The sequence below is a fragment of the Sturnus vulgaris genome, chromosome 13 (genome assembly GCF_052056855.1).
Source record: "Sturnus vulgaris isolate bStuVul1 chromosome 13, bStuVul1.hap1, whole genome shotgun sequence".
Lineage (NCBI taxonomy): Eukaryota > Metazoa > Chordata > Aves > Passeriformes > Sturnidae > Sturnus > Sturnus vulgaris.
In genome coordinates this window covers 10,436,621-10,464,361 of record NC_142255.1, presented here as the reverse complement: position 1 = coordinate 10,464,361, position 27,741 = coordinate 10,436,621, and the positions used below count along the sequence as shown (strand labels likewise).

General features: G+C 39.3%; 1 protein-coding gene across 2 annotated transcripts in view; it reads right to left on the bottom strand.

Annotated features, from left to right (window-relative positions):
• Positions 1-26,173, bottom strand: part of GALK2 (galactokinase 2) — a 47,017-nt gene extending 20,844 nt beyond the window's left edge. Inside the window, exons 1-6 of one of the 2 annotated variants that reach the window (XM_014887734.2) lie at positions 26,025-26,173; positions 23,969-24,057; positions 22,711-22,834; positions 17,684-17,774; positions 14,347-14,493; positions 1,672-1,770 (exon numbers count right to left, since the gene is read on the bottom strand). In XM_014887734.2, the coding sequence (XP_014743220.1) occupies positions 1,672-1,770; positions 14,347-14,493; positions 17,684-17,774; positions 22,711-22,834; positions 23,969-24,057; positions 26,025-26,077 (603 nt within the window). In that variant the 5' untranslated portion in view covers positions 26,078-26,173. The remainder of the gene's footprint in view (positions 1-1,671; positions 1,771-14,346; positions 14,494-17,683; positions 17,775-22,710; positions 22,835-23,968; positions 24,058-26,024) is intronic. The other variant, XM_088172544.1, reaches the window with a different exon arrangement.
• Between the last annotated feature and the right edge of the window lie 1,568 nt (positions 26,174-27,741).

Here is a 27,741-nt window from a genome sequence, read left to right as displayed (position 1 = left end):
GCTGGTCTAGTGTCCTGATTCTGACAGTAGCCATAAATGGCTATTAAGGGGGAATATAAAAATAGAACATATACAAAGCAATCTTTTCCTGGGATATGTTTTTCCAAATTCCCATAAGCAAAGATTACAATGGTTATACTTACACTGGAAGAAGCATCTGACTGTTATGTTAAATAGCTACATATAGTTTAACACTCCATTAGTGTATCCACAAAGGTCTTTTTTGAATCCTTTTAAAAAGTCTGCCTTCCACAATGTATGGTATTTCTCAATTTAACAATGAATGTTTTGGAAAAAACCCCAAACTTCCTTGTTTGTTTTTTACAAGCTGCTTGCTAATGTCATTGTGTTTCTATTAGTTCTTCAGTTATGAAAAACATTGAATCCTCTACTTACCTTCTCTTTACTTGTTTAGGGAATTTACAAGTTTCAAAGTATCACACTCAAAACTTTTTGTTTTCCAAGCTGAAAACTTTGAAATTATTCAGTCAATGCTCATATTAAAAAACAACTAGCTTTGATAAACCTCAGTGTCCTTTTACTGTACTTTTCTTGGTGTTTTAAGATGAGAGGCTAGAGCTGCATTCAGCTGCAAGTACACTGAAGCAAGAATGTTTTCTGGTTTGTTGACAATTTCTTTTCTCATCCAACATTTTCTTTGTCTTTTTGGTTGCCACTACTATAGATCAGAAAAGCTTCCACTTACATAATCATCTCTGTGTATGGCAGGAAAATATGCTGCTTCCTTCTTTCATTATTCATGTAGCTGTGCTTTTACTACTAACAGCATAAACATGAAGGTACAGGTGATGTGAAATTGAAAATACATGTGTCTCATGATGGCATTAAATGTTCGGTGTAATTCTAGGAAATAGGTTTTTGTCTGTGTAAGCTCATCCAAGACATGTCACTAAGGAACAAAAGCTGTAGAGATAAAATGCCACAATCATAAGGAAAGGTTGTTATGAAACACTACATTAATTCCAATAAAATTATTTTGACAGGCCTGAGGTTTGAACAGTTGCAGTCCTGTGCACCTTCTGGGACGGCAGATGAACCTCCCTGTAAATTCCACTGCAAGCACTCATGCATAACTTGGCAGGTCCCGTTTATCACAGCTAGTTCACCTTCTGTCACCACGTTTAAGACTGCTAAATGTCTTCTACATCAAAATCCAGCCACAGAATTGTCTGGAATTAGCAAAACTGGTGAAAAAGAAGTCTCTATTGTCTTTGTAACTGAACCTGGCAAAACTTCCTAGAACTGTTTGGTTATAAGAAGTTTCAAGAAAGCATTTTTGTAATAATTATCCCATTTGCACTGAATACAAGGCATGCCGACCATTCAGATTTCATTATATGGGAAACATTCTAACTTCAGCATGAATTAGCCAAATAGTGGAACCTGGTGCTCTTCTTCTTTTCCCACATATTTTCCTTCCTCCTTGCCATTTCTGATTTTCCTCATCATATTCATTCAAACTTGTCACACTCAATTGTACCCAAGTTTGTAAATTTAATTCCTGATTCATTTGTATACCAATGGTGCTTATACTGCTTACTAAGGTATTCCAGTTTCTTGTCTTGTCTTTCTTCTAGATACCAATGAAGGTTTCTTTGCTTGCATAAATTAGTATTACACTGTTAGTTTAGATTACAGAGGTACACATACAGTTCCTTCTTCTGCCAGAAAAGAGATTGACTGATCCATTCCTCCACCTTCTGTGCCAATGTAACGTTCACTCTTTGTGCAAATTTCTGCGAGTTCCACCTGAAAAAATATTAATATGTGAATCTTCAGCCACAGTTAAGGATGGTACTTTTATTTTGTTTACATATTAATTAGTGAGAAAACAAAGGAAACAATGTCAGAGTTCTGGAACTATTATCTCTTACACATCAAATAGCATAAGCTGCTGTCAGCTAGGATACCATGTGGCCCCTTTTGCCTTTTGTTCTGAAACAAAAAAGAACCAACTACTCAGCCTCCAGAGGACCCACCATAGCCAAATGCTTTTCAGAGTATCCTTGTTTAGACAGATAACTCTTGTAGCTGTCCTCCTCCCACCTTCCTTGTGCACTTCAAATCCTTCCATCCCAATAGCCAATGTTTTGTTGATTTAATTAGATGAATCCATCTACATGTGAATTTCAGCTTAGCAAAAAATTGCAAGTTATTATTCCATATTGTTTTAATGTACTGACTCCATAACCAGAAATTACTCCAAAACTGTTTCTCACTGCAGATATTCAAGTCAGTGATGCTTGACATGTCTCCTTGAGATACTGTACTCTGTTTATCTGAACTAATTTGTAACTATATGTGATGTGCATTCCTTTGTGACATTTTAGGCATATCTTTGTACATTCTAATACCTGCAGGTCAGAGGATACTATGGGAGGGTGGAAAATCAATGTCGTAACTGTCGAAAATAATAATTAATTGTAAAGCTTTCAGCTATCAGGCCAAGTCAAAACAAAACACAAGAGAAAGCTTGGAAAATGGTCAAAGAACACAGACTAGTCAAAAATAAGTGGGGCAAAAGAAAAGTATTTGTGTCCACCTAGTATGACCCTACCAGCTTGTTTTTCTAAGCACAAGGTAACCACAGGGAAAGATGGGAAAAGAACTTTAGAAAAGCCACAGGCGTTTTCCAGTCCAGTGGCAAAGTCAGATTCGGATTCCACAGGAAGGTTGTAGCATTGCAGGACTGAAACAAGCTAAGCAGCAAGACAGGGACACTAGCCAGCACACAGCTGTAAAAGGCAGCAGATAGAGGCAGTAAATCACGATGCTGAGAGAGGTATGTGCAGGGTGCCTGCCTGCTTGCTTGCTCGAGTCCTGTAATGGCCCCACTGACACAGCTGTAAAATTGGTGCTTACATGAATGGAATCAGGCTGAACTGTTTGCAAATGCACTAACAGCCATTTACTCAGCTCACAATGCAGTTATGGCCAATAAGCCTTAAGCTGATAAGCAGAAGTTATCAAAAAACATTAACAAAGTTATTCTAAAACTATGCACAGTGGATCTCTTTGAATCAGACATGGTAAATGACTTCTTACTAGAAAAAAGACCATTAGTGAGAGAACACTGAAAGTACAATCAGTAAAAATACTCTCCTTTTGGCACTGCCTTTCCTTTGTGTATTTTAAAGATGAGCTGAAGTAATGTTTCTTATCTTTTTCTTGACAAACTATGGAAACTTCATGCATTTTGGTGTTCTTTCTTTTTAACAAAAACCATTTCCCAGGTTCATGAAAATACATTTTTCCTCCCTGTCCCATGTCCACTCAAGTCCCACTTCCAGTTTGAACATTAGATCTCTTCATCCCATCAATGAAAGTTTAACATCTAGTTACAGTATCTCCCTGCTCCACTAAGAGCTGAAAATAATTGTAAATGAAATGCTAATGAATGTCATGATGCTTTTTTCCCTATTTAATGCTAAAATACTCAGCAACAGCTCCACAGAAAATAACAAACCATCACACACAGCAGTCTCTAGATGCTCACTCCTTTCTACATTTGAAGGTGTGCCTATTTACAAACAACTCTTGCTGTGACGTGGGAAAGCCTGCATGTTTCAGCCAGTTCTGCTGAACCTGCCTTTTGTCCCTCTGAGAACACAGCAATACCACATCCTTAATTTTTGTTGCTACTGGCAGGAGCCTTCAGACTGGAGCTTATGAGTATTACTGGATGAGAGGACCTCGCTGGCAGATGGGCCATGTGCACTCAAGTGGGAGCTGTGGCTGTGCAAACCCGGCCTGAAGTACAGCTCCTGAGGTAATCACAACACAAATTCCATTCTTGGGCACAGCTGCCTGACGTATTACTTCATCTGCAACTGCCAGATAAAGATTGGCCAAGTCAGAAATTAGGCACTGCACTCTTCACTTAGTCTGGCTGCATCTCTATCTTCACATACACATCAGCTACCACTTGATTGCCTAAATTGTTTAGACTTTATGAGCCTAGGCTTATTAAATAAGTATCAGAAGTCTTGCAGAGGAGGAATGTTAGCAATTAGGACAGTGCCACTCCCCTGTCCCTTTACAAGGTCTGGTGAGCTGAGCCTGGTTGAGCGCCGGGCCTCGCTCAGTCCTGGCTCTCCAGCTGTCCAGCTGCGTATGCTGGGCAAGCAGCGCTGCTCCAGCTTGAGCAACTTCTGTTTTGAAACTTAGCAAGGATTGGCAGGACCACCAAGTAGTAACTGGCAAGGGTTGCAAAGAACCCTCTCCACAAGACAGCCCAAGGCATCCCTGAAATATTATTTGGTTTCTAATTTAAACGGGCCCTTGCTGACACAGGCTGGCCTTTAATACTAGGATGAGAAGCATGTGAATGGAGAGGAAATTGTCATCTGTATAGAGAGCAATTTCTACTTACTATTGAGACAAATAGGCAAATGTTTGTCTTTTTGCTAAAATGAGTGAAAGGGCAAAGTTTCATTGGAAACTAATGCGAAGACTAAACTGGAGAGCCTTGTGTATATATTTGATACTTGGAAAAGGATGGTCATATGACTGAAATAGTGAACTGAATTTCAGGAAGTCTGGGCTCAATTTCTAGCTCCACATTAAGTTTCTCATGAGTCAGGGGAAGTCTCTTTAATTCATCATGGCTCCATTTCCTCAGTAAAATGAGGAATATCTTCCCCCTCTTTCTAATTAGTAATTGCTACTTGGGATTCTTACATGTTAATGCTATAAATATGTGTGACTTCATTACTAGAAAGTGAAAAAACCCACATTTTACTACACAAGTTCTTAGAATTTAAGAAAATATCTCTAAGGAAAAAAGTCTGTGAGAATCATGTAATAAAAGGAAGTAGCTTTTGCCTATCTCAGAGCTATTCCCTGTTTTCTGCTTGCAACACTCCGAAGCTCTTTAGGGCAGGGACTGTTTGGATCATCTGCTATTTGTATCTTTTCAGTCCATGTCTGACCTGTAAAAATACAGAGCTTCTCAGATCCCAGATTTCACTGCACAGTTTGGCAACATCTCAAGTGTCTGTCTGAACAATACCTGGGCACAGAACACCTTCCTTCTGGATGCACTGCACTTCCTGCAGAGAAGTAACACAGAGCATTCTCACAGTCACATTTAGAGGACTGCACCCCAGGCTACAGCACAGCATCACCTGTCAGGCTGGTAGGTTAGAGGGGGCCTGACAGTCCTTGGTAGACTTCCAGATACAACTGTTATGTGTATAAAATAAACAATGTTAGCCCTGCTGTGTTCTGCAGAAGTCCTAGAACAGGCTTTCTCACTGAACTCGGTGAGGGCAGATATTTGCTCCTCATGAAGCACCATGAGAAATACAGAGAACGAATAAACCCCATCTACACATAGACTTCACTTGCATCCCACACATTCTGATTCATATGAGAGATCATTTTGAGCAAAGCCACAAAACATAGCTAGTTCTATGCACCCAAGGCTCATTAGCATACTTTTCCATCCCTAAAGCATTATTTCAAAAATACTAGTAAATCACAATTTAAATCTTCATAGAATTTTACGTAGTTTACTTTAAAAGCATTCCTGTAAGGCTGCTGTTATCTTCAACTTAGAGACAGCACAGATACTTACATGATTTGTTCAAAGTCATGTGAATCAGTCACAAAGCTGAAATGAGAATTCAAAAACCCCTCCCTATTCCCAGCACCGCTGCTTTTTCTGTAAAGAATATAGTCTAAGGGAAATGGTTGCAGAGTGGATTTAAAATCTTATTCATATGATGGTAATGAAAAGTGAAACAGAAAGATATCAAAATCATAGCTAAAATGAGTCTGAATAGCCTCATGATGAATCTAAAAAAAACCTACTTAGATAAATTAAAAATTTCCTTAGCTCAACCATTGAGAGGTCTACATATGTTACTGCCCTGAAGTTCTATATTATTGTTTCAGGAAGTTGTTCCAACAGCACTAACTAGACCAGGTGAACTCTAACTATCATGCAGACAGTAAGTCCTAAGATGTCATCTACACTATTAAACAAGCAAAGTGATATACTTAACATAGTAATTTAAAAAGCTCAAACATCAGGAGATGCTTACTTTGATCTCACCTCCCTGCAAAAAAACCTCAAAGAATCCAACAACCTAGTCAAGAAGGGAAGTGCATATAATCACAGAATCCCAGAATATCCTGATGTGGAAGGAACCCCTGAGGATCTCTGAGTCCCTCTCCTGGCCCTGCCCAAAACAAGCCCCAGAATCCCATCATGTGCCTGAGCACGTGCACTTAAGTAAGGGATTTTCACCTAGATAAAATCCATTAAAAGACTTAAGTCAGAATAAAAATATAGAATATATGAAGATAAAAGCAGCCTCTGTGGATCAAACCAATACCACTTCTAGTCCTGTATCTTTTAACTGAAAATGGGCTCTTAGTATGGACCAGAGGCCAAGTAAAGATCTTATTTCCCCAGGACTTTATATTTTGATAGGGAGTTCCCTGGGCTGAATGTCAGTTCTGCACTCTTAGTCACCAACAACTAATTTCCTATATGTGAATTTGTCCAGACTCCCTTTTAACTCATGCATAATTTTAACATGTAGATCATCCAGGAACAAGGATTTCCACACCTTGTCAGGTGAAGAACTGTCTCCTTTTGTTGATTATTAATGTGTACCTGATTAGCTTTATTTCACAACTGCTGACTCTAAACACTTGAGGAGGCAACAAACAATTGATTCCCATCCACTCCATCAATTACATTCATCATTTGATGGATCTCTGACCCCTTTCCTATAAGTGACTTTTTCCAGAATCCTAACACACTTTTATGGTGGTCATTCTGTACCTTTAATTGTTCCATGTGGCTTTTTCTTACATCTTTTTCAGTTTAACTATCTTGGCTGGTAAGAAAGGAAAAAGGCAGACTTACAGCTTCTCCTAGACACCTTAGAGAAAATATCACAGTATCATTTGCAATTTTAATGTGACAAATGAGCCACATAAAATGTGTGTTAATTAGTGTTAGCATAAGCACATTGTAATGCAACCTCAAGCACTCAGCACCACTATTCCACCTCTTTCCCTGAGGCTGGTGTACCGGAGTCATCAGGAGCAATTATGTGACCATATCTGCCCCTCCTGTGCAAAGTCCCTTTGTTCAAACCTGGCAGTGACATAGCTGAAGCAAACTGTTCCCTTCTGCTGACTGTAGTGAGGTCAATTAGTGGAGTAGCTGGGATAGAAACTGAAAATAGCTGAAGTTATTCTAGCAATGCCCTGAGCTGCTTCACACACTGGCTCTGTTCAGCCTCTGAACACGGGGGAGGGATGAGTGTAACGTGACAGCAGCAGTAGCTGGCAGGTGAGCAGAACCCTGAAGTCTCCCTGGTGATCTGTTGAGAAACACTAAATATTGCAGCTTTTGAATGCCAGACCAAATATCATCCACACAAACACTACTTTTATAGCTGCTGGCAAGTACATATGCCAGGTTGGCTGTGCTTCCATGGGAGATGTTTAGAATCCATGAGTTTCATGAGATATTTACATTGGAGTTTTGCTGTTTATCCAACAAAAAAAAGATACAATGCAATAAATTAGAATATCATAATTAAAACAATATAAAGCCACATCACTAGGAGAAGAATCTCAGTACGAATAATTCATTAACAAACAAGTAAGCATTAAGAAATTTATGTAAATTAATTACTTAAGGAAGCTGCTCTCAGGTTTTAGACAACGTTAGTTGGAGCACTAGGAAATATCTAAAACTAACAGTTTTCAAAACGTATTTTTTTGGCTGATTGTTTGCAAAGCTTAATTCTGAAGTCTGTCCAGAATGAATCCTACTGCAGAAGGGAACACCCATTTGTCTAGCAGGCAACTGCCCCCCCCTGTGCAGACCTAGGCTAGCTTTTGATCTAACACTCTACTAACTACCCCTGCTTTTTGTTTGAAACAATTTAAGGATCTCCCTGATAAGGAGTCAATCTTGGGTTACAAAGAAAGAAATTACTACCACTTATATCCATTTTATCTTTGAGTCACAAGATTTCCTATCCAGGATGCAAAAAGTCTAATCTGGGAAATCGTATCAGTGGAGATATAATTTAGTCTGACAAAGAAAGGTTGTGATTTTTTGTTATTAGTTGCCTTATGTGTAGTTAGTCTAGATGGAGAGATTTCTTCTAATAAGAACTCATCAGTAGCTCTGCATCATGTTACCTTGTTTTGGATTTTTAATGGAAAAATTGAGTTTTCAGTAAAATGATACTTTTCACTAATATGTGCTTTTCTCTACTTATGTTTCAATATGAAACACCTCAAATTCAGGTTTAGATTTACAACTGAGTCTTTTTGGTCTTTCAAGTCACAGAACTGATAAATTATAACCCACTCCATACAGCTCACTTGATTCTCTTTTGCCCCATCATTTATTTTACTTTCTATCAGTTTGATGTTAGTGATAATAAGCATGAAGGCCTAAATGTAGAAAAGTATTTAGATATCCTAGGAATAATGAAAGTGAACAGATGATCAGTTAATTATATAAAAATTCCTAAAAATAGAAATCTAAAGAATTATCTGAGTGAGGACAGATAAGGGACTTTCACCTTTAGTAGTCCTCTTGCTCACAAAGAGGCCAAGGGCCAACTGCTCTGATTTTCACTCATGCAATAATGGGTCTGGACAGTGTGTAAATTGTGACAGAATTTGTCCCTATATAACTGTCACTGTTAATATGTTCCTAACCAGTGATCAATCCCTTTCAATCTCACACAGCCCTTCAAAGAAGTAAACTTGTGTAAGAGTAAACCTCTTAAAAGTAAGACAATTAGTGAGTAGGAGACAGGCAAATATTTGTTAGTAAAACAGAATTAGTGTTGCTTAGTATTTTTTTGGAACAGCTCACCCTACATTACACAGAAACTTGATATACACAAATCCAGAATGACAGCAGCCAAAATAAAGCAATCTTCTCCATAAAATGATAGTATTAAATTACATCTGCCTCAGTGGCTTAATGTAGTTCATTTTGGCCCAAGTTAAGTGTGCTAGATTTTCTATATACTACAGTGTAGTAGTAATGGTAACCAATCTTTAAAATCAAAAAATCCCAGTTTTCTTCTTGTTTTAAATTTTATCGTTAGTGAATGGAAGCTCCATGAAGAAAATGAATTTGTTAATAAAAGTTATTTTTAGCACTGTCATTTTCAGTGCTCCAGAATTCTCTTCATCATGCAAATTTAAGTAAGTGGAGTATTTAAATATCACTTCAGTCAAAAGTGCTGTGCATATATTTACTCCCTCTATGGAAATAAAGTAATGGTCCCCCAATGAACATTCCTTAACATTTTGGCAAGTTAATCTGAAAAGTCAGACTCAGTCTACTGCTTTCCTTTACAATAAATTATGTTGGTAATTTAATGGCAAATGTAGTGTAGATCTTCTATTAAATTCTACAGAGTTTGGTTCACAATAACAAGACTGAAAATGCAGAAGAAACATTTATAGATAAAGAGGACTGTTTTACAGTAAGAAGGAAACATTCTCCATCATATAACATATTTCAACTCTAGTTATACTGTCCATTTTTTTCCAATCTGTGCACATTTTCTATATAAGTATATAGGTATAAAAATAATTTATGAAATATAAGATACTATGTTTCATTTAGTAAAGTATAAAATGATGCCCAAATTTTTGAGGCTATTTTTACCACCAGGAATGTCTTTAATATCTCATCTTGACTAGGAATAGGTTGCTGAAAGTTACCATCTGCTTCCAGTTTGCACATAAAATCCCAATTAGCTGAACTTCATATATGTTTTGCAAGGTAATTATGCTTACTTTTTTCCAGAATGGGAATATATTTGTCAGATAGTATCTGGATGTCCTCATAAGCACAGCAATCCTAGCTTGACTTTGTCTGCCCCCTAACATGCTCAAATAGAAGGTTATCAATTTGGTTGATGAGAGATTATGGCCTTTGATTACCACTGCTCTGAAGTACTCTGTTTCCCCTTGATTACAAACACACAGTCAAGCTTAACAAGAACCCTGTTTTTCACTTCCACAGGGAGAAAGGGACTTCAGCATTTCTCTGTATTAACAGTACTTTAAAATACAATATCTATGTGCCATTTTTTGTGTAAACAATTTGGTTTCTCATATAATTAACCTGAGCATGCATCTATCAAAGATTTTTGATAGAGCCATAAAATAAATTATACAAAGAAATATTTTTTAAAGAAAATAAAGTATAATCCAATTCCCTGGAGTATTACCAGCACAAGTTACCCATTTCAAAGTCACACTCTCAGTATGGATACTCACAGGTTTTCTTGCCAGACCGCCATGGATTAGGAGCAGTAAAGAGTTCAACTCAAGTTCCTTATTATACAGAGGCTTCAGAAACAAAGTAGAAAGGATTCCAGATGGCCCAACAGACTCCCACTGAAACTAGTGACACTAGCAGGTATAGTAACTGTTGAAATACTGTTTAAAATGTTGAACACCCACACTCCAATTCATCTAAGCCATAGTCTGGAAAAAGTGAAACCAATGGACACTGCACCATTACAGAGCAGATTTAGGTCCTTTATTTACTCTGTCTGACTTAGCTTTTTCTCACTCTAGATAAAGCCAAGTATGATTCACCTTCCTAGGCTCAACATTTCACTTTAAATTAGATAAACCCCATTCACTTTTGATCTCTTCTCAAGAAGTATATGCACAGCTACCCAGCCTTGAGTAACAGAAAAAATGTTCAGGTGACTGAACAGACCTTACACCAGATCTAACATTTGGACACCACCATTATCATCACATCTTTCAAGTAAATCTAGTTACTCAGTCCTAAGTGCTCTTCTGTACTCATGAAATCCTACCACGAAACACTAGGCTGTTTAGAGCATTATTATGTTGCCTTTACAAAAAGTATCATGTCCTGATGAAAAGTTATACAATAGATTGGTTTTGTAAGGGTGAAATAAAAATCACTTCAAAATCAAGAACTGCTACTACTGAGCATTGCTGCTGTCTGAGTGATGCCAACACAGCATTTGACTGGTATCCTGTTTGGAGGAGAAAAATGGATTCTTTTTAAAGATCACATTCTATGTTTTCCATCTTGTTATTTGAGTACTATTGCACTGCTGCAACTGGTTAGCACTGCACATCTGGCTGAATTGTCTTGAACTGGTATTCTCCCTAACTATTGTGTATGTGTATGATGGGTTTTTAAAAAAAATACTGTATGCACACTGAAACAATGCCCTATTGCAGACTGCTACACACAATTAGTGAGAGCATGTTTTTTTCTGATTTTGTTTTCAATGTCAAAAAAGTGCTATTTTTAAAGTTAGCCACCATGAAATTCTAGCCATGCTTTTAATTTTGTGGGATTTTGGCTCTTAATCTCATAGGCTCTTAATCTCATAGGCTCTTAATCTCTCACACTGGAAGTGTGTATCTCATAAAAGCTCTAAATTTCAACGACTTTTACTGTACAGCAACTATTTTAAACTCACATTTATCAGGAAAAAGGAGCATATAACTAAAATATTCTCATAAAAATAGTTTCACAGAAACAAAACAGATAAATGTTCCATTCAGTAAAAGGTCATTTTTTCATAACTTTGGCTACAGAAGCCCTACAATTCAGCCAAATTTGATTCTAAAGCCAAAAGTTTCCTGTCTTCCTGCTACAAACCATCACACTAAGATTTTGCAAAGTCCATCAGACTAGTGAGGAGCAAAAAGTCAGTCTTTTCTCATAAAATTACCATCATAACCAAATATTGTTATTTATAAGTACTACAATTTACAACTTTCACAACTACAAAGCATTTGAAAAAAAAAAAAAAGATGGATGGGAGGCATAAAGTGATATTTCTTATTTAAAATAAACAAACACATAAATATCCAGAGCCTTAAAAATGCACCGTCCTGGTTTGCTTTCTAGCAGAAAGGATCTGGAAGGCCCCTACTTGTGTTCAGCTAAGAATTTCCCTGCCATGGGGGAGCTCCCTGCTGACACAGAGCCAGCAGGACTGGATCCTGCACAGATCCCATCTGACACCAGCACAGGATGCATTAGGAGCTGGCAAGAAGTGGCCAGAGCACGTTTTGTACTTCTGAGGATTCACATGCCTAGACTGCTCTAATTTATACTCAGACTAGCCCTGCCTTACACCAGGCAGTTCTGCAAGGCTAAGCATAAATCCAGTGCAACACAGACTCTGGATTCAGCTACATATAAGAAGTCTCTAATGCTAAATCATAAATTAGCCAAAAACACTGAATGAGTTTTTACTGTTCTGTAAGATTTGAGGAAACTTAAAGCCTGGACAAAAGCAATCAGTCTTCAGAGCTATCACCCTCTCTCCTAACCGTGACAACCAGGTGCCTTGGTCTATGCAAGCATACAAAATCTTGTATGTGTTCTTAACTGCTCCTACAGTGATCATTGAGAAATCTCATCTGTACATTAATTGCTCATTTTTCATCACAAGTGCAAAATGTCTGGCTGCAGACAGCAGGGTTTCCTGACAAAAATGTGCAATTGTGTCTCTTGTGTTTGTCCAACTGTATTTCAGACACAAGCTTAACTTTCAGCACATTTTTCAACTAGCAAGAAGAGGATTGAACAGGACACATGAGAAAGATACATTCACTGGAGTCTCTGTCTTTCTTCTGTTCTTCCATAGTTTTCTATGAAAATGAGGAGTTTTTGCACCTTTCTTTACAAGTTTGGCATAATGCCAGCTGGTACTCCCAAGCCACGCGTAAGTCCAGTTCAAGATACACACTGGATCATTTATTCTCTGAAGAATAGTGTGCAGAATTGGAAAAATGAAAACCTGGCTTCTGGTTTTCCAGATACATATTTTTACCATCTAGTAAAATTTGGGCTTTATGACCTCTGTCAGTTTTATGCTTGTGCAGATATCCAATTTCTGAACATGTGCACTCCGGTGACTTTGATCAGTTGTTCCCAAGCTTTGCTCTTGAGGTGATCACTATCAGAGATGGTGCTGACCTGTGGTAGGACCATCTATGCAAAACCAGAAGCTTTTTGTCAGGCCAGGTACACATTCTGTCATTTCCAGCTCTTTAATTGCAGACTCATTCATCCAAGAAGGAGCCTCAATTCCATGTTTTCATCCACCACCGATCTATGTGTCTCACCTCCCAAACCAGAACCTCTCTTACGGTGCCCAGTCCCTTCCTGACCTTTGATCACACACCAACACAAGCCAGGGTGGCAGAAACTGTAGCCACATGCTCCTACATAAAAAGCTTCCCTGCTTTACCACCCCTGCTCCTTTCTGTCTGAGCCCTGCCTGATGCTCCTGAGGCCAGCCTGGGAGCTGGGAAATCTGGGATCATGCATTCACTGCTGAGAGCATTCCTGCAACTGCAGCTTCATAGAGAAGTACATCTCAACAGATCAGCAAAAACCTTCTGTATGGATCTGTTCACCTCATGGCTCAGAGAAGTGCTTGTTACAAGCAGAGTTAACAGCTGCCATCATCATGTGCCACTTTCAGTTGGCTTTGTACCACAATTTGGGAATGTCTGTCTTAGACAATAGGCACAAATATGTGTAACAGTCACATTTAGATCTGCTCTTTTCTCTTCCTGACAATGTTCTAATTTAAGATCCTAGTTTCACTTAACCAGACATTTTTAATGGAGAGAACTTCATTCCCATATGGCACCTTCAAGGACCATGACTCCTCCAGAAATCTGTATTACACAAGCCAAACAGTGCTAACAGTTGTACTGCTAACAGGTCACATACTTGGGGTTTGTTTTTAGACTAATGTTTGTTTAAAAGTGAGGAATACATTTTGGATTGTAAATATGTTCATTCCAAAAAAACTGTGAAGAGCATAAGGAGAGTCAGATGGAAGAATTTTACCTCTACTTTGTGCTGATTACATAATTTATCAAGAAATTGTTCCACAGGCCTCCAACAGATGCTCTGCTGTTAAAGCCATGAAAAGTCATTCAGGGAGAGAGTAAAGGCCTCGGGGGTGTGGTCCACATGCTTCAGCACATATATCCTCAGCCCTGGCCTGCACATAGCACATCTGGTCCAGGCATGGACCTGATGGTTGGCCAAAATACAGGCTTACAATAATGCTCCTTTTTTCAGCTTTAATGTAAGCCTGTTTTCTTGCCAAATTCAAATCCTGCCAAAATTTGGCCAAAGATGTTTGCTCAATTGTGCAATATCTTAAGTTTATATCCAACAACTCTTTGCAAAAACAATTGTATCGTGTTTTTAATGTTTACAGGCATTAACAATATTTAATTTTAAGTAGAATTTTACTGCTGACACTCTCGTGTTTTACAGTAAATTACCTTAGAGAGGGTTTTTCCATTAGCTCTGAGTGTCACGAGTCCTGCACAGCACACCAAAGCACTGGAGCTAGAGAGACCAGAACTTGGAGGGATGGTTCCGTCTAGCAGACAATTCATTCCAGTTGGGTTATTAAGACCAAAATGTTCCTAACAATGAAAAAATAAACAATCTCAGTTTCAAGTACAGACAGGCTCAGGCTTGCAATTATCTGATACTTAGAAAGAGAATCCTTCTGCTGAGTTGCTGGAAGCAAGGACCTGCTTCTGGTATCTCCAAAATAAACCAAAAGCAAAATTTGCATTCTGTTCCTTAAGAAGAAAGCCAGTGGTGGGGCTTCAGCCAAAGGTATGTCTGCAATTGCTGTACACAAACATATAACTACCCCAAGCAGAACTCAGGATGGGCTGCACGCCCAAGAATTCACCGAGCTTCGTGGGTGGGTTTTGCAGCAACTGGTTCTGCTTTGAGCTGCTGTGGTGACAGTGCAAAGTCACCAGTCCTTTTATACCCTACTTCTGTCCTTTTCTCCACAGCTCTTCATTTTAGGCACCACGAAGAGCTCAAGGTCCACCTTATGCTTCACTTCCAGTGCTGGCACGTGGCGTTAGGGAGCCACATGACACTGAGGGGGAGCAGCAGCCATGCAGCTGTTTGCAAAGCCAGATACTCGTCCTGAAGCACCCACAGGACTGACACTGGGAAAACCACAATGGTACTTAAGGAGCTCTGTGCTTTAGGGTCACAAAGACACACCTACCAGAGGGGATGGTCTCTGGCATGCTGGTTTTTAATGAAGTTTAAAATATTCTAACATACATGATAGATATTACAGATAATACATTTAATCCAGAAGTCATAAATCCTCATGTACATATTCTTTTAATTATCCTTTAGTTGCTTTGTCTTTTTATTTATAATCACTTTTATATAAATTTCTCTCTGCTATTAGTTTGAAACAAACATGCAGTACTTATTAAAAAATCACTGACTGTATATGGGGGGTATATGAACAGCTGACTTCTGATGCAATTTATATGTCAATGAACTATGTTACAGTGTCAGAAATCAGAAAAAATAACAGTATTTTAATAAAGAAATGTCCACTTTCAAAAGATTTCTACTACTTCTCCTGAAACAACTTCAAAAATAAATATCAATGGTAGAGATCAGCAAACACAAAGAGCCTCCTTTAAAGTCTTTAAAGTTATATTTTGAATTTCCTGTTTTACAAATAAAGGACATTCATATCTAGAATACTATTGCTGCCCATGCCCCTTCATGAAGAACACTAGACAGGCTTGTTCAAAAACAGAAAATGCTTGAGTAACCAGAAACTGATCCACAGTTTCTGGATGTCTTGAATGTGAATCAGGCTTGCAGACTTATCACGCGATGTTTAAATAGAAAACGTACTTCAGTTTCAAAAATGAAAATGGACTTTGCCAAGTTCTGCAAGAGTTCTGTCCCAAAAGGATAGCATGTTCAACTTAATATAAACAGATTATCCTGCTGGACCCTCTGAGTACTTGTATTTCAGAGTTTCTTAAGTCTGTAACATTTATGCTTATTTTCTGCCAGTACTAGAGTCTGCAAACCTGCTTTGCAAATTAACCTTCAAGTATGAAAGCTTGTCCTTAGGAAACAAATCTCAGTAGCAGACTGAAAAATAAATAAGTCAATTGGTCATGCAAGCCTTAATATAAGAAAGGATATATTGTAAAGAAACCTAATCTATATCTCTACAGTCAGTGCAATTTAAATGCCTGTGTTACTGAGCAATACAAAATTGAAAATACTCATGTTACTGCACGCATAAGTAATGTATTTGGGTCTATGTATAGAATCAGGGGGCTTTTAGGACGTGTGAATTGCATTAAAGTGATTTGTGGCACTGATTGTTCTGAATATTGTATTTTGAAGACTCCAGTGACAGGTCTGAGGTAGGCTATTCAGCAGTCTGCAGTCCTTAGCTATTGGATCATCCTGTGGGGTGACCTAGATGGCCTATCCTGAGGCAAACTTCACGTGCTTTAAAAAGCACATTTACCCATAATTTGGGCTGGCTGTTCCTGCCCTGCCATCACTGTTTATCCCATCTGCCCTTCCAGAAATATCATTAGATCATCGAGCAGAAAGTCACTTTTTTTTCTTTTTTTTCTTTTTTTTCCCCCTCAAAGGGCCGTGAATTCTGTGCCTCACCTGACAGCAGGTGACATTTGCAGGAACCTCGATGGTGAGTTAAGGGCACCTCCCAGGGCATCACTGACGACCAGCTCTTGGTTGTCACAACAATTGTGTCGTCAGGTCAGTCTGGAGAGGGAGATAAACCTGGAGTAGGCAGACAGGAAAAGGTCTGGTCTGTGTGTCTGTGTGTCTGTGTGTCTGTGTGTGTGTGTCTGTGTCTGTGTGTCTGTCTGTGTCTGTGTCTGTGTGTCTGTGTGTCTGTGTGTCTGTGTGTCTGTGTGTGTGTGTGTGTGTCTGTGTGTGTGTCTGTGTGTGTGTGTGTCTGTGTCTGTGTGCCTGTGTGTGTGTGTCTGTGTGTGTGTGTCTGTGTGTCTGTGTGTCTGTGTCTGTGTGTCTGTGTGTCTGTGTGTGTGTGTGTGTCTGTGTGTCTGTGTCTGTCTGTCTGTGTCTGTGTGTCTCTGTCTGTGTCTGTGTGTCTGTGTGTGTCTGTGTGTCTGTCTGTGCTCCTGCCTTTCCCGTAAGTGTGCCCCTTCCTGCATTGCTGCACTTTTAACTCGGGACATTCTGAAAATCCCATTGAAATTCCAAACCCTGAAAACCAGGATGAGTAATGGTTCTTAATGGATTATTTCTTCTGTATGCTGTTTACTTGGCTTTTGCATTTGCTTTTGCCTACTGCATGAGTCAGCTTCACTCAGCTGTTGTGCACAAATTATAGGTTTTAAGCTTTAATGGAAGTCCATGTTTTTTAAATGCTTCCATAGAAAGAAAAGGGCTAAGATATGATCTTCATGTCCTGAAAGACAAACCTTCAAATCTTTTTCAAAAAATATTTTAATTAAATAATTCCATTGGAAAGCATTCCTTTTGATTTCAAAATACAGAAATGTCATCCTGATAATGTTTGATCATAACTTTCCTAAGCAATTATTTGCTACCGTAATTTGTTTTATAGAGATGAAAATAGTGCTCTGCAAATATTTTAAAGCAAACCCACTCATATCCACTCTTCAAGTTTTAATATAAAAATACTTAACTGTATGTTAAAAAGAAAAAGCTATAGAATGCAGGGAAACATTTTGAGAGTAAACAGGTATTCTTGTTGTATTTTATTTGTACATTAATTTCATAAATTAAATGGATTTGGCTTACCTGAATACCCTTCAGTCCACAGAGGAAGTAGTTATGCCACTGAGGTTTGGTTTTGTTAATCTGAATGTTATTAACACTAGTACTGAAATCCCTGCAAAAACAGAAAAACCTTGAGGCTTTAATTTGTATTACATTTAGTCTGAAAAAACGTGGCTTGTTACTGCCACCTGCCGATGGACAAGGCTGGTTTGCTGGTTTTCAGTGCAATGCTTTCTGGCTTGGTTTTTTGTTTGATCTTTTTACCTTCTTTATTAATCATTTCTAAATGGGTTTTTTAGATGAAAGCATAAGAATTCTTGATTAAGTATAAAGAGTATATTAAATATATCCCGAAATTAAGCTGCCTTTGACATCCTTAATTCAGGCAGGATGCCTTCCATCATGTATGTGTATGCTATGAAGTTTTCTTAGAATTGAAAATTTAAATAATCATATCTGTCAAGCCTTGACTAGAGACAGATAAACTTCAGGCTCTCTGGTAATTCCTTCTCAGGATTTCATCTTCATTACCTTTGCTCTGAATGGCACTTGACTAGAACAGGCCTCATGCTGCAGAGTTATATTATGTATGTTACAAGACAAAAATATTTAGTTTAAATATTTTATCTGTTTCCTCCAGGATAATTCCTACTCCACCTTTCTTTCAAAATAATAAAAATAGTGACCTTGAATGTTCCTAAAGACCAGCTAGATATTGTCAGAATGGGCATGGGTGACATGCAGAGACCTCAGAGAGGTTTGTCAGTCCCCAAGGTGTGCAAGTTGTTTGGCAGTCTGCACCCTTGAACAGCCAGGAACTTTATCTGCTTGATGTCATGACAGCAGGTGCCCAACACAGAAACAGCAAAGGCACTGAGAACATCAAGAAATCAAATTAAAAATATTCAGAAGTTCCAGACCAAGATGTGCTCTACAAGACAAGCTCTGCTAAAGAATTTGAACAGAGGCAGCCGAATTCCTGGAAATATTTAACAGGAATAAAACCAGTTTCACGAAATAATACTTCAGAGGACAGTCTGCACGTCCTAAGAGGATAGAATTTTTCCTTCTTACACTGGTTCCAGTGAACTACACAGATTATTGATTTCCTGGATTTATTTTTGTCCAAAAGGACATCACTAATTAATACTTGTAATGGATGCCAGTGAAAGGATGTTTTTATCTGTTACCTATGGAGAAAAAGTTATACAAATATAAAACATCTTTACTATGACACAATTGTCTTCAAGCAATGTCTGAAAAGCTCATTCATTCTGGTGCACTTAAAGCCTGTGATTGTTGTGTCATGCAACCCCCAAAGCAACAAGCAGTGTTGCAGTGGCCCCACAATTCTATTGCTTGCACCACTGCAGTGAGCAGCTCCACTTGTACCCCCAGCCTGCAGCCTGTGCCCAGCTCCATGGCACATGACAGACCTTGCACTTTGGGTATCAACTTAGAATTCCCATTCTGCCAGTTGTACATTCAAGTTCAACCTTAATTACAGTGCAAACCCATCAGACTGGTGAACGGTTTAATGTGCAAGCTCCTATCTTAGTGCCACAAGCACGATTTTTTTCAACAATGCAGCAGCAAAGAATTGCACACAGCTAGTGTCAGAAATTATTAGGTTTTGTAGAGGAAGACAAAAGATATTAAAGGGAGTATTGAAATTAGAGTACTAGGAAGTTTGAGAATGGCTGTACATTCTTCCAGTTTGAGATTCATGTGTATTTAGAATGATCTCCAAGAGAATAAAACATCAACTTGTTTATGGTTCTTGAGTAAAATAAACCCTCCCCGAGGTATTTGTAAAATATAAAATACTTGTCATAAGTAATGAAGATTTTAAAATTCTGTGTTTGTTTATGCTTGCTTCCTACAATAATCCTAAATTATTGTTGTAAAAAACAAGGCTGGTGGAAAGCAATGTGTGAAAGAGATTATGAGAAAAGGAATCTTAAGTCCTCTTTGCCTCAAAGAAGAGTTCTAAAATATCTTATGTTCATAATTCTTTTTACCTCTCAGAGTAAAATTTCAATGAACAAGAAGACACATATTATGACTATATTTGCTGGTTCTCAAGATAAATTAACGACTTCTTAAAATGCATTTTGCTCTTTTTTGCAATCTTCTCACGTAGAAAATGAAAGGAAAAAAACCGGCTTTGATTTTGGCAGGTTTTATACGGACATAATTCACACAGACAAAGAATGTGAGACTGTCAAAATCCCCGGAATCCTTAAGTCTATTTCTTGTTATCACATTCAGTTTTTTATAAAAGACAGTTTCTAAATATCCAAGCTTTATCTTAAATCAGTAAATCTTCAGGCTTGCCTTTGAACCTCCTACTGAAATTAGGCAGTTCAATATAAGAACTTCATAACAAAATAAAAGAAGATTGGGAAAAACATACCCATGAAATAAAACTACTCTGATATTGTCTGTTCCAGCCTTTCTGTTTTAAAGAATGCTAAGGAAAGAATGCCACTTCTGCATAATCAGACATAAAAACTTCAAATTTTCTGTATAATTAGACAAGATGGGATTTTTAAGTAAAGTGACTGAGGTGGTTTTTACTGCTTGAATAGTAAATAATCCATATTTTTGGGAGATCAGCTTGGCTCTTTCTCACAGAACCTTACTGTCTTGTCAATCTGTTTGTTAATCTGAGTCTACTGTACAAGTACCCTGATTTAAAAACAAACAAACAAAACTTTCAGGTTTTGTCATGAGATGGAAACTGATTGCTAATTACCATCCTCTGGTACTTCTGAAGGCATTTTGAGAAGTATAATGTCAGATACTCTGTCTACACACACTTCTCAATTACAAATGTTTTGTGAAGGGGAGGTATCAGGAACTTCAAACGAATTTAAGTTTTGAGTATCTTTTTAGTCCCAATAACATAAAAGGCATCAGATCAGTTGAGATAATTTATGATAAAAAACAAATAGGTGTTTTTTCTAGCAACCTGTTCTCTGTCCTATTTCTACTAAAAGTTAACATGAACTATCAGGGTGGAAGAGTGCCACAGAACTGTTCCACAGTTTACCAGTTCACAAAATAAGAATGAAACAGGAAATAGTGATTCTACAGAGGATTCTGGTTAGTCCTTGTTCACCAAAGGCCTATAGATATGCATTCACCACAGGCATAAATCTACCAGTGTAACAGACTGGGAAAAAAAAGACATACTGTCATCAGTTTTGTTATGTGGTGTAACATACAAAGTGTTGAAAAATACTTCTTTGTTATGAAATTAGGGGCATGTTTTAGCTTTGTTTTTAAGCAACAGTGTCTCAACAAAACCAAGATGCTTAATGCTGTGTTCTGAGACCTTTTCTTTGTTTATGGCTTAAAAATCATATGGCTAGGATTTCAAACTGAAACCAGGGCACATGTAAAAATATAGTCAGTGTGTGCAATTTAAATTCAAAGGCTATAATTCTACATTTGGTGGAATTGTCCTGAGAAAGCCATTTGAATTGCAATATAATGCAGCAAAGCTTGAAGACGGAGTGAAAATGTTTACCTTTTTATTACTGCTTTATTTAGTGTTCATTACAATAACTTTTCCTAATCTAAACTATTGTAATTCTGAAGCTATTGTCTCTTGCAGAATGATTTTGCAACACAGCTTAAGCCCTGGTGGGAGGTTGCTGTTAAAGAAGGGGAAAGGTCCCATGCACTTCCATTTCCCTTCCCTGTTCACCACTGCTTGTTCCCACTGTTTACCCCAAGTCAGCTTTAGTACTGAGTGCATGGCAGCTCACTAAAATGACGGAAAATTATCCAAGCAAAAAACGGGGCAATAGTGCACTTTACCTTAAGATCAAACAAGTACTCTACACCTGCTAAAAGGCAGAGGCTGAGTTGATCATAGAAGCAGGTACAGGGAGACCGGGGGTAAAAGATGCCAAGCCATTGCCTTTTGGCAGTGGCAAACTCTTAATTCAGCCCAGCTATAATGTGAAAACACACTCCACAAAGTGAAAAATCTCTTAGTATTTATACTTAGCATGGAAGTACAAATTCCTTTCAGCTATCTTAGTCGCAGGCAGCAGTTCAGAACATGTTTATAACAAACTGAGCTTCAAGCAGGAATATGTGCTCAAGTGTTTCCCACTTTTGACAGTATGTTCCTGTCCCTGTGCTGCCACACACTGTGCTTTCAGGAACTAATTTACCAATTAAAGCAATGGCTCAATAAAAATGGCTTAAACTAAGCTTTTGCTGATTCTGATTTTTACAAAATGTCCACAAAAGCTCATGTGGATGAGTGACCTGATCTGAACTGCCATGCAACTACACAAATATCAGTCTATTACAAAGAGGCAGAAAAATGTCCCTGAAGTTGGAAAGAGTGGCAGGATTATTTCCCTATGTTCAGCACTTGTGAGACCATAGCTGGAATATTGCATTCAGTTTTGGGGTTTCCCAATACATGAAAGACATTGGCAGGGAGTTCAGCAGAAGGCCAACATGATTATTTACAAGGGATCTTCAAAGGTCTTTTCCAACCTAAATTGGTCTATAATTCTGTGAACAACAACTGTGAAGGAAGTGGAAGTGAGGGAACACAGATTTTTTGAGCCAGGATTGTTGCTAAAGCTGTTGTGTTGTGAAAACACAGCCCCAGGTTCTCCAGCGCCGGGGAGTGTTACCTTTACAGTAATCGATTACAAAACATTTCACTCTCTTTTCCAGGAGAAACTGAGCTCCTAGCAGTTATGGGGATTATATTGAGCAAGATGAGATAAAAGAATGGAAGACAGAATTGCACTTTTAGAAGGATTGAAAAATCAGAGGCTTTACAGAGTAATATGAACAAACAGGTGGGAGACAGCAGCTGCAAAGCTATTGCTCTGAACTAATAGACATTGCATGGAGTCAGTCTGTGGGATTCCACCTGCTAATACAAATTGTTTTACACAATCAGACTCTGTATTGCAATGGAAGTCTGTCAGATCTCTGAAAAGGTAAACTGTATTGCAATGCATGAAGAGGATTATAAAAATTAATGAATAAACAAAGTAATTACATACAAGTATGAAGAATTTGTATTTGCCAGTTGTACAACTTGAGTTTGTACAGGTTCCACTGCAATCAGGATATCTTGTTCTATAGCCATTGGGAGCACAGCATAACCACAGTAGTCTATGTGTTCTCCTAGCAAAGAAACAAAGAAAACACTTTGCAGCAATTCTTTGTAGAATAGCAAATTTCTAGTAACAGGGCTTCTGCAGGACTTCAGTGTTGTTTACTGGATGAGACAATTTCTTACTGTAGTTTCAACTCTTATTACCTAAAATTTGGGGTACATTTCCTCCATTTTGTATTACTTCACAAAAAGATTTTCTTTCTTTAGTGATTTTTATCTATTGCATCTGTTTATAAATGTTCATGTTTTAACACTGGGTTACAAAAATTTTTATAAAACCTCACCATATAGATTATTGTCCAAGAATGAGAATGGTCATGCACATACAATTTCTGCACCTTTTTCCAAGAAGATACTACATTTAAATAATCATTAATACAGCTGCATACAACACATACAGTAACAATCAAATAGAAGATGTATGTAGCAAACATCTTCTCCCTTGGGAATAATTCCCAGTTACCATATGCTGTCTATTTAGTTTATATGAGATGTTCACACAACACTGAGATAAAAATTAACATTAACTGCACAGTAAACAAACTGACTTTTACAGCTCTGTTTTTCAGGATCCTTTTACTATGTCTTCAAATGCGTAGGATTATTTTATGAACATATGCAAGAAACTCAGCTCCAGGGAGAACACAATCCTAACATGGACAGAGAAATCTCAAAAATAAGGCTGCTACAGAAATAAAAGTAAGTCTTAAACACAAAGTAATTGTGACTCTCCAGTCTGCCAGTGAATCACACCCACTGTTTTAAGTTCTGTGAACACATCTCCATGGAAGAGTAAAAAAGAGATGGTGGTAGAATAATTTCATGCTTTATCCTGTGCATTACTGTGGGGCTGGTTATATTTGGTAACTTTAATTAATTTTAAAAAACCATAAGATGGCAAGTTACTCCAATTTTCAAAACCATCGCTACTGTCTATAAATTTTTTCTCCAAAACTGATATCCATGTAGAGTTGTTTATAACAAGACACAGTAAAATCTACTAAATTATATATGATTTTCCATTTATCACTAGAAACTTCTCTGAAAAAAAATTAAGACCAGCATTTTCATTCTGTGTTTTAATCTACTAGACTTCCATGATGATGGATGAAGTAAAATAAGGTTAATTTTTTCTCTTTTACCTATTAAGTTGACTCGTCCTGGTGCACGAGCATAAAACTTGGGAGCTGATCCAAACTTTGATATAAACATCTCCTTCAGTTTCTGCAATCTGAAAGGCAGGTTAGAAACATTTAGAAGGACTATAGCTGCATAAAAGACGGGAAGTTTCAATGCTTCTTGAAGCAAATTCAATTCAGCTTCCTGAAGTATGTGTAGTTTTCTCTGCTACATCAAGAGTGATATTAAGCTGCTTATTTCTGCTCTTCACATAACGTTGATGACTCTCCTTAGATCTTGATTTTTATCAGTTTTCATATTTGACACTACCCCATTTTTGTATAAATACATGCACAGAGAACTAAAATTTCAAACATCAGATTATCCCCATGATTTATGACAGTATTTACTCCACAGGATTCCAGCAAAAGTACTTCAGGTTTTCCATTTAGAGGTGCCTGGCGTGCTACTGAAAGTTCAAAGCAAATAAACTTAGTCATACTGCTTTATTTCCTGCAACTGTAAAGGCACCAACCTTCTGCCTGATGTTTGCAAAGTTGGAATACTTTAGTGTGTCTTGCAGAACAGTAGGAAAACGAGGGCTGAGAACAGATGAAGCCAATATCTTCGTGAAGCATAGGAAACTTGATAGTAACTCCTTTTGGAACTACCGTAAAGCAAAATTTTAGTCTACTGACAAAAATCCAGTAACAGAACCCTGATAAGGTTTCTACATTTAATCTAAATCTAGAACTGGAAGCCTAATTAATGCAAAGTGGAAGTAAGAAGACTGCAATGAGAAACAGATGTTAGAAAATTCCACAATTATTTAGTTTGTACATCTTTGTAAAGGCTGTGTTACTGTTCAGCTACATATATTCAAATGCTTTGTAAGATTTTTATAAATGGAAAGTTACAAAATATGATTATATAATTTGTTGTGATTTTTTTAAGAGATCTTTCAGATCTATCTTTGTGAACAATTACAAAGCTGTATTAGGTCTGCGATTTCCCCTTCTTATCATCTCCCCTAGTATTGATTGGTATATCACTCTTCCAATTAGCAAAAGCAATTTCTGCCATTTCATTGTTCAACCCTTTCTCTAGATCACATTAATAATATTATAGTCCACAGGGGAATCTGTTGGCAGAATTCTAGGTGCTAACTTTATTCCTTTTTGTGTCAGTATTTAGAATGCTGCTTTGTTTCACACATATTTTTATAGTAGTGTTGGTACCATGAGACAACAAACAAAGCAGTCATGAGGGCATGTTTATCTAAGTGCTGATTGATCTCTTTTTTTAATGTGGGTTTTACAAGCAGGCCTGATGAAAGGCTATTTACAGGCTTTGGCCTTGATGTTGCAACACGCACACTGAATTACAAGCACCTACATCAAGAAGAAAATTGTCAGAAGCCTTAAGGCAAAGGCACTCCTCACAGCTTCACACTTCCAAGTCTGGAAATGCTGGACTTGTCGTTTCTGTGGGATTTAAGGTGCAATCGTATGCAAGTAACCAGTGTTTTAAGAAGTGCTCCTTCTGCGATGCTAAAGCAATTAAAAAGGTTCGTTTGTGAGCGTTTTAATTCCACACACCGAGCGGAACTCCCTGGGCAAGGAGCGGTCGCTGGCACGTGCCGCAGCCATTCCAAGGACGGGCCAGGCCACCGCCGCTCCAGGGCCTTTTACAGCAAAAACGAGAGAATAATCAGTGTTCCCCAAAAACTCCGGGGGGAAAATGATGCAGGCGAAATGATGAATGAAGAAATGAATGAATGAACGAACGATTCCTCCTGCCGCCCCAGCGCCACCCTGCAAGGGGCGCCAGGGCGGGCCGCGCTGCAGTCGGGGGGAGAAGGGGCCGGAGCCCGACGCGCCGCGGGCAGCGGCAGCTTCCCGAGGAGTCTTTGGTCGTGTCAGGGTAAAATCGCGACGCTACGAGTCCCCACCTCCTCGAACCTCAGCCCGGGGAACGAGGATGGGCTTAACCACCCATCCTCCACCTCCCCCGGCCGCCTGCACACCGCCCACCCACCCCTGGATAAGCGGCGGCAGGGCCGGGGAACGACCCACCCACCTGGGCTGCTCCACCAGCTGCACCGGGAGGGCGCTGGGGCCGTCCCCCGCCATGGCGGTTCCACCGCGGCTCCGCGTCAGGCGGGACCGCGGTCACGGGGCAGGCGAACGCCGCGTCCTTCCGGGCGGCAGCGCCGGCGGCCCGGCCCCGTCCCGCCCCGCCGGCGGTGCCGGCGCCGGACACCCCGCGGCCCGCTCGGCCTCGGGGCCGCCACAGCACAGGTGGGACGGGGAAGCTGCTGCGACGTGCCAAAGAAATGTTTGGGGCTTTCCAGTACTGCTGCCGATGCTCCTGCAAAATGCACGTGCAATGAAAATAATAAATGGGCAGTTGCATCCGTCATGGCGTGGAGGGATGGGTATCTCTGGCCCCATGTTTTTCTGGTATGTGGTTCCTCCAGCTCCCCTCCCAACAGGCAGCCCCGTGGCTCCTGCTACCCTCAGATAAATGGCTGCAGATACTAGCAAGGAACTGAGCATTTCAAATGTTCACAGGCTCACTCACTCAGTGTTTTGGTGTGTATCTTCGTCCATTTTGGTATTTATCTTACTGTCTCTCATCCTATTCAGGGAGCTTTAAGTACTCGGAGTGAAGGAAGCACAGTAACAAATTGCATTGCGGGTTTTCTGAGGTAAAACATTTATTTCCCCGTTAGTATAGTTGTAGAATACAAACACAGGTTTTAAAAAGACTTGGCAGTAGCTGTAGGGGAAAAAAAAAAAGCAAAACAAAAACGCAGTGTCAGAAACTGTAACAACATAAAATGACCAACAACAGGAAAACCTGGAGACCAGTAAATATTGCAGATGCATCTGGGTGTCTGTGAGAACCCCAGGCTTTGTGGAGATGGGGAGGCAGAGCTGGTTTGTTGGGGGGTTTGCCTCACGCAGTTGAAGGCAGCAGCAGAAATTAGCATGTAAAAATCTTTATAAAGCCATTGGCTTGCAAGATCTGTGAATTTAAATAGTTCAAGCCTTTGAAACTGCTGCTCTGGTATTATTTTCTTGTCATGAAGGCAGCCCAGGTACAGCAGCACTGAGGAAAGCAAAATGAAACTGAGCAGTGATGCTGGTCACAGCAACTGGCCAAGCTGTCACAGAATGGGTCAGGTTGAAAGGGGCCACCGAGGGTCATCCGGCCCAACCTCCCTACTCAGGCAGGGTAATCCCAGAGCACATGGACCAGGATTGTGTTCAGATGGTTCTGGAGTATCTCCAGTGAGGGAACCTCCACAACCTCTCTGGGCAATCTGTTCCCCTACACCGTCGCTTGCACAGTAAAGAAGTTCTTCCTCATATTCAGGTTGACCTTTCTGTGCATCAGTTTCTGCCCATTACTCCTTGTTCTATTGGATGGCACCACACAGAAGAGCCCGAGTCTATCCTCTTGACACCCACACTTTACACAGGAGCCCCTCTCAGCTGCCTCTTCTTGAGGCTGAACAGGCCCGGCTCCCTTAGCCCTTCCTCATGAGAGGTATTTCCACTCTTGGCCAACTTATTAGCTCTCCGCTGGACCTGCTCTGGGAGTTCCGTATCTCTTTTGTACGGTAAAACTCGTAACTGCACACAGTACTCCAAATGCGGCCTCATGAGGGCTGAGCAGAGCGGCAGGATCACTTCCCTCGACCTTCCAGAGACGCGCCAGTCACCAGTCTCGCAGCCTCCGTGGGGGATCCGGGCTGGCAGCGCCCACGCCGGACACACGGGAGGCGGCC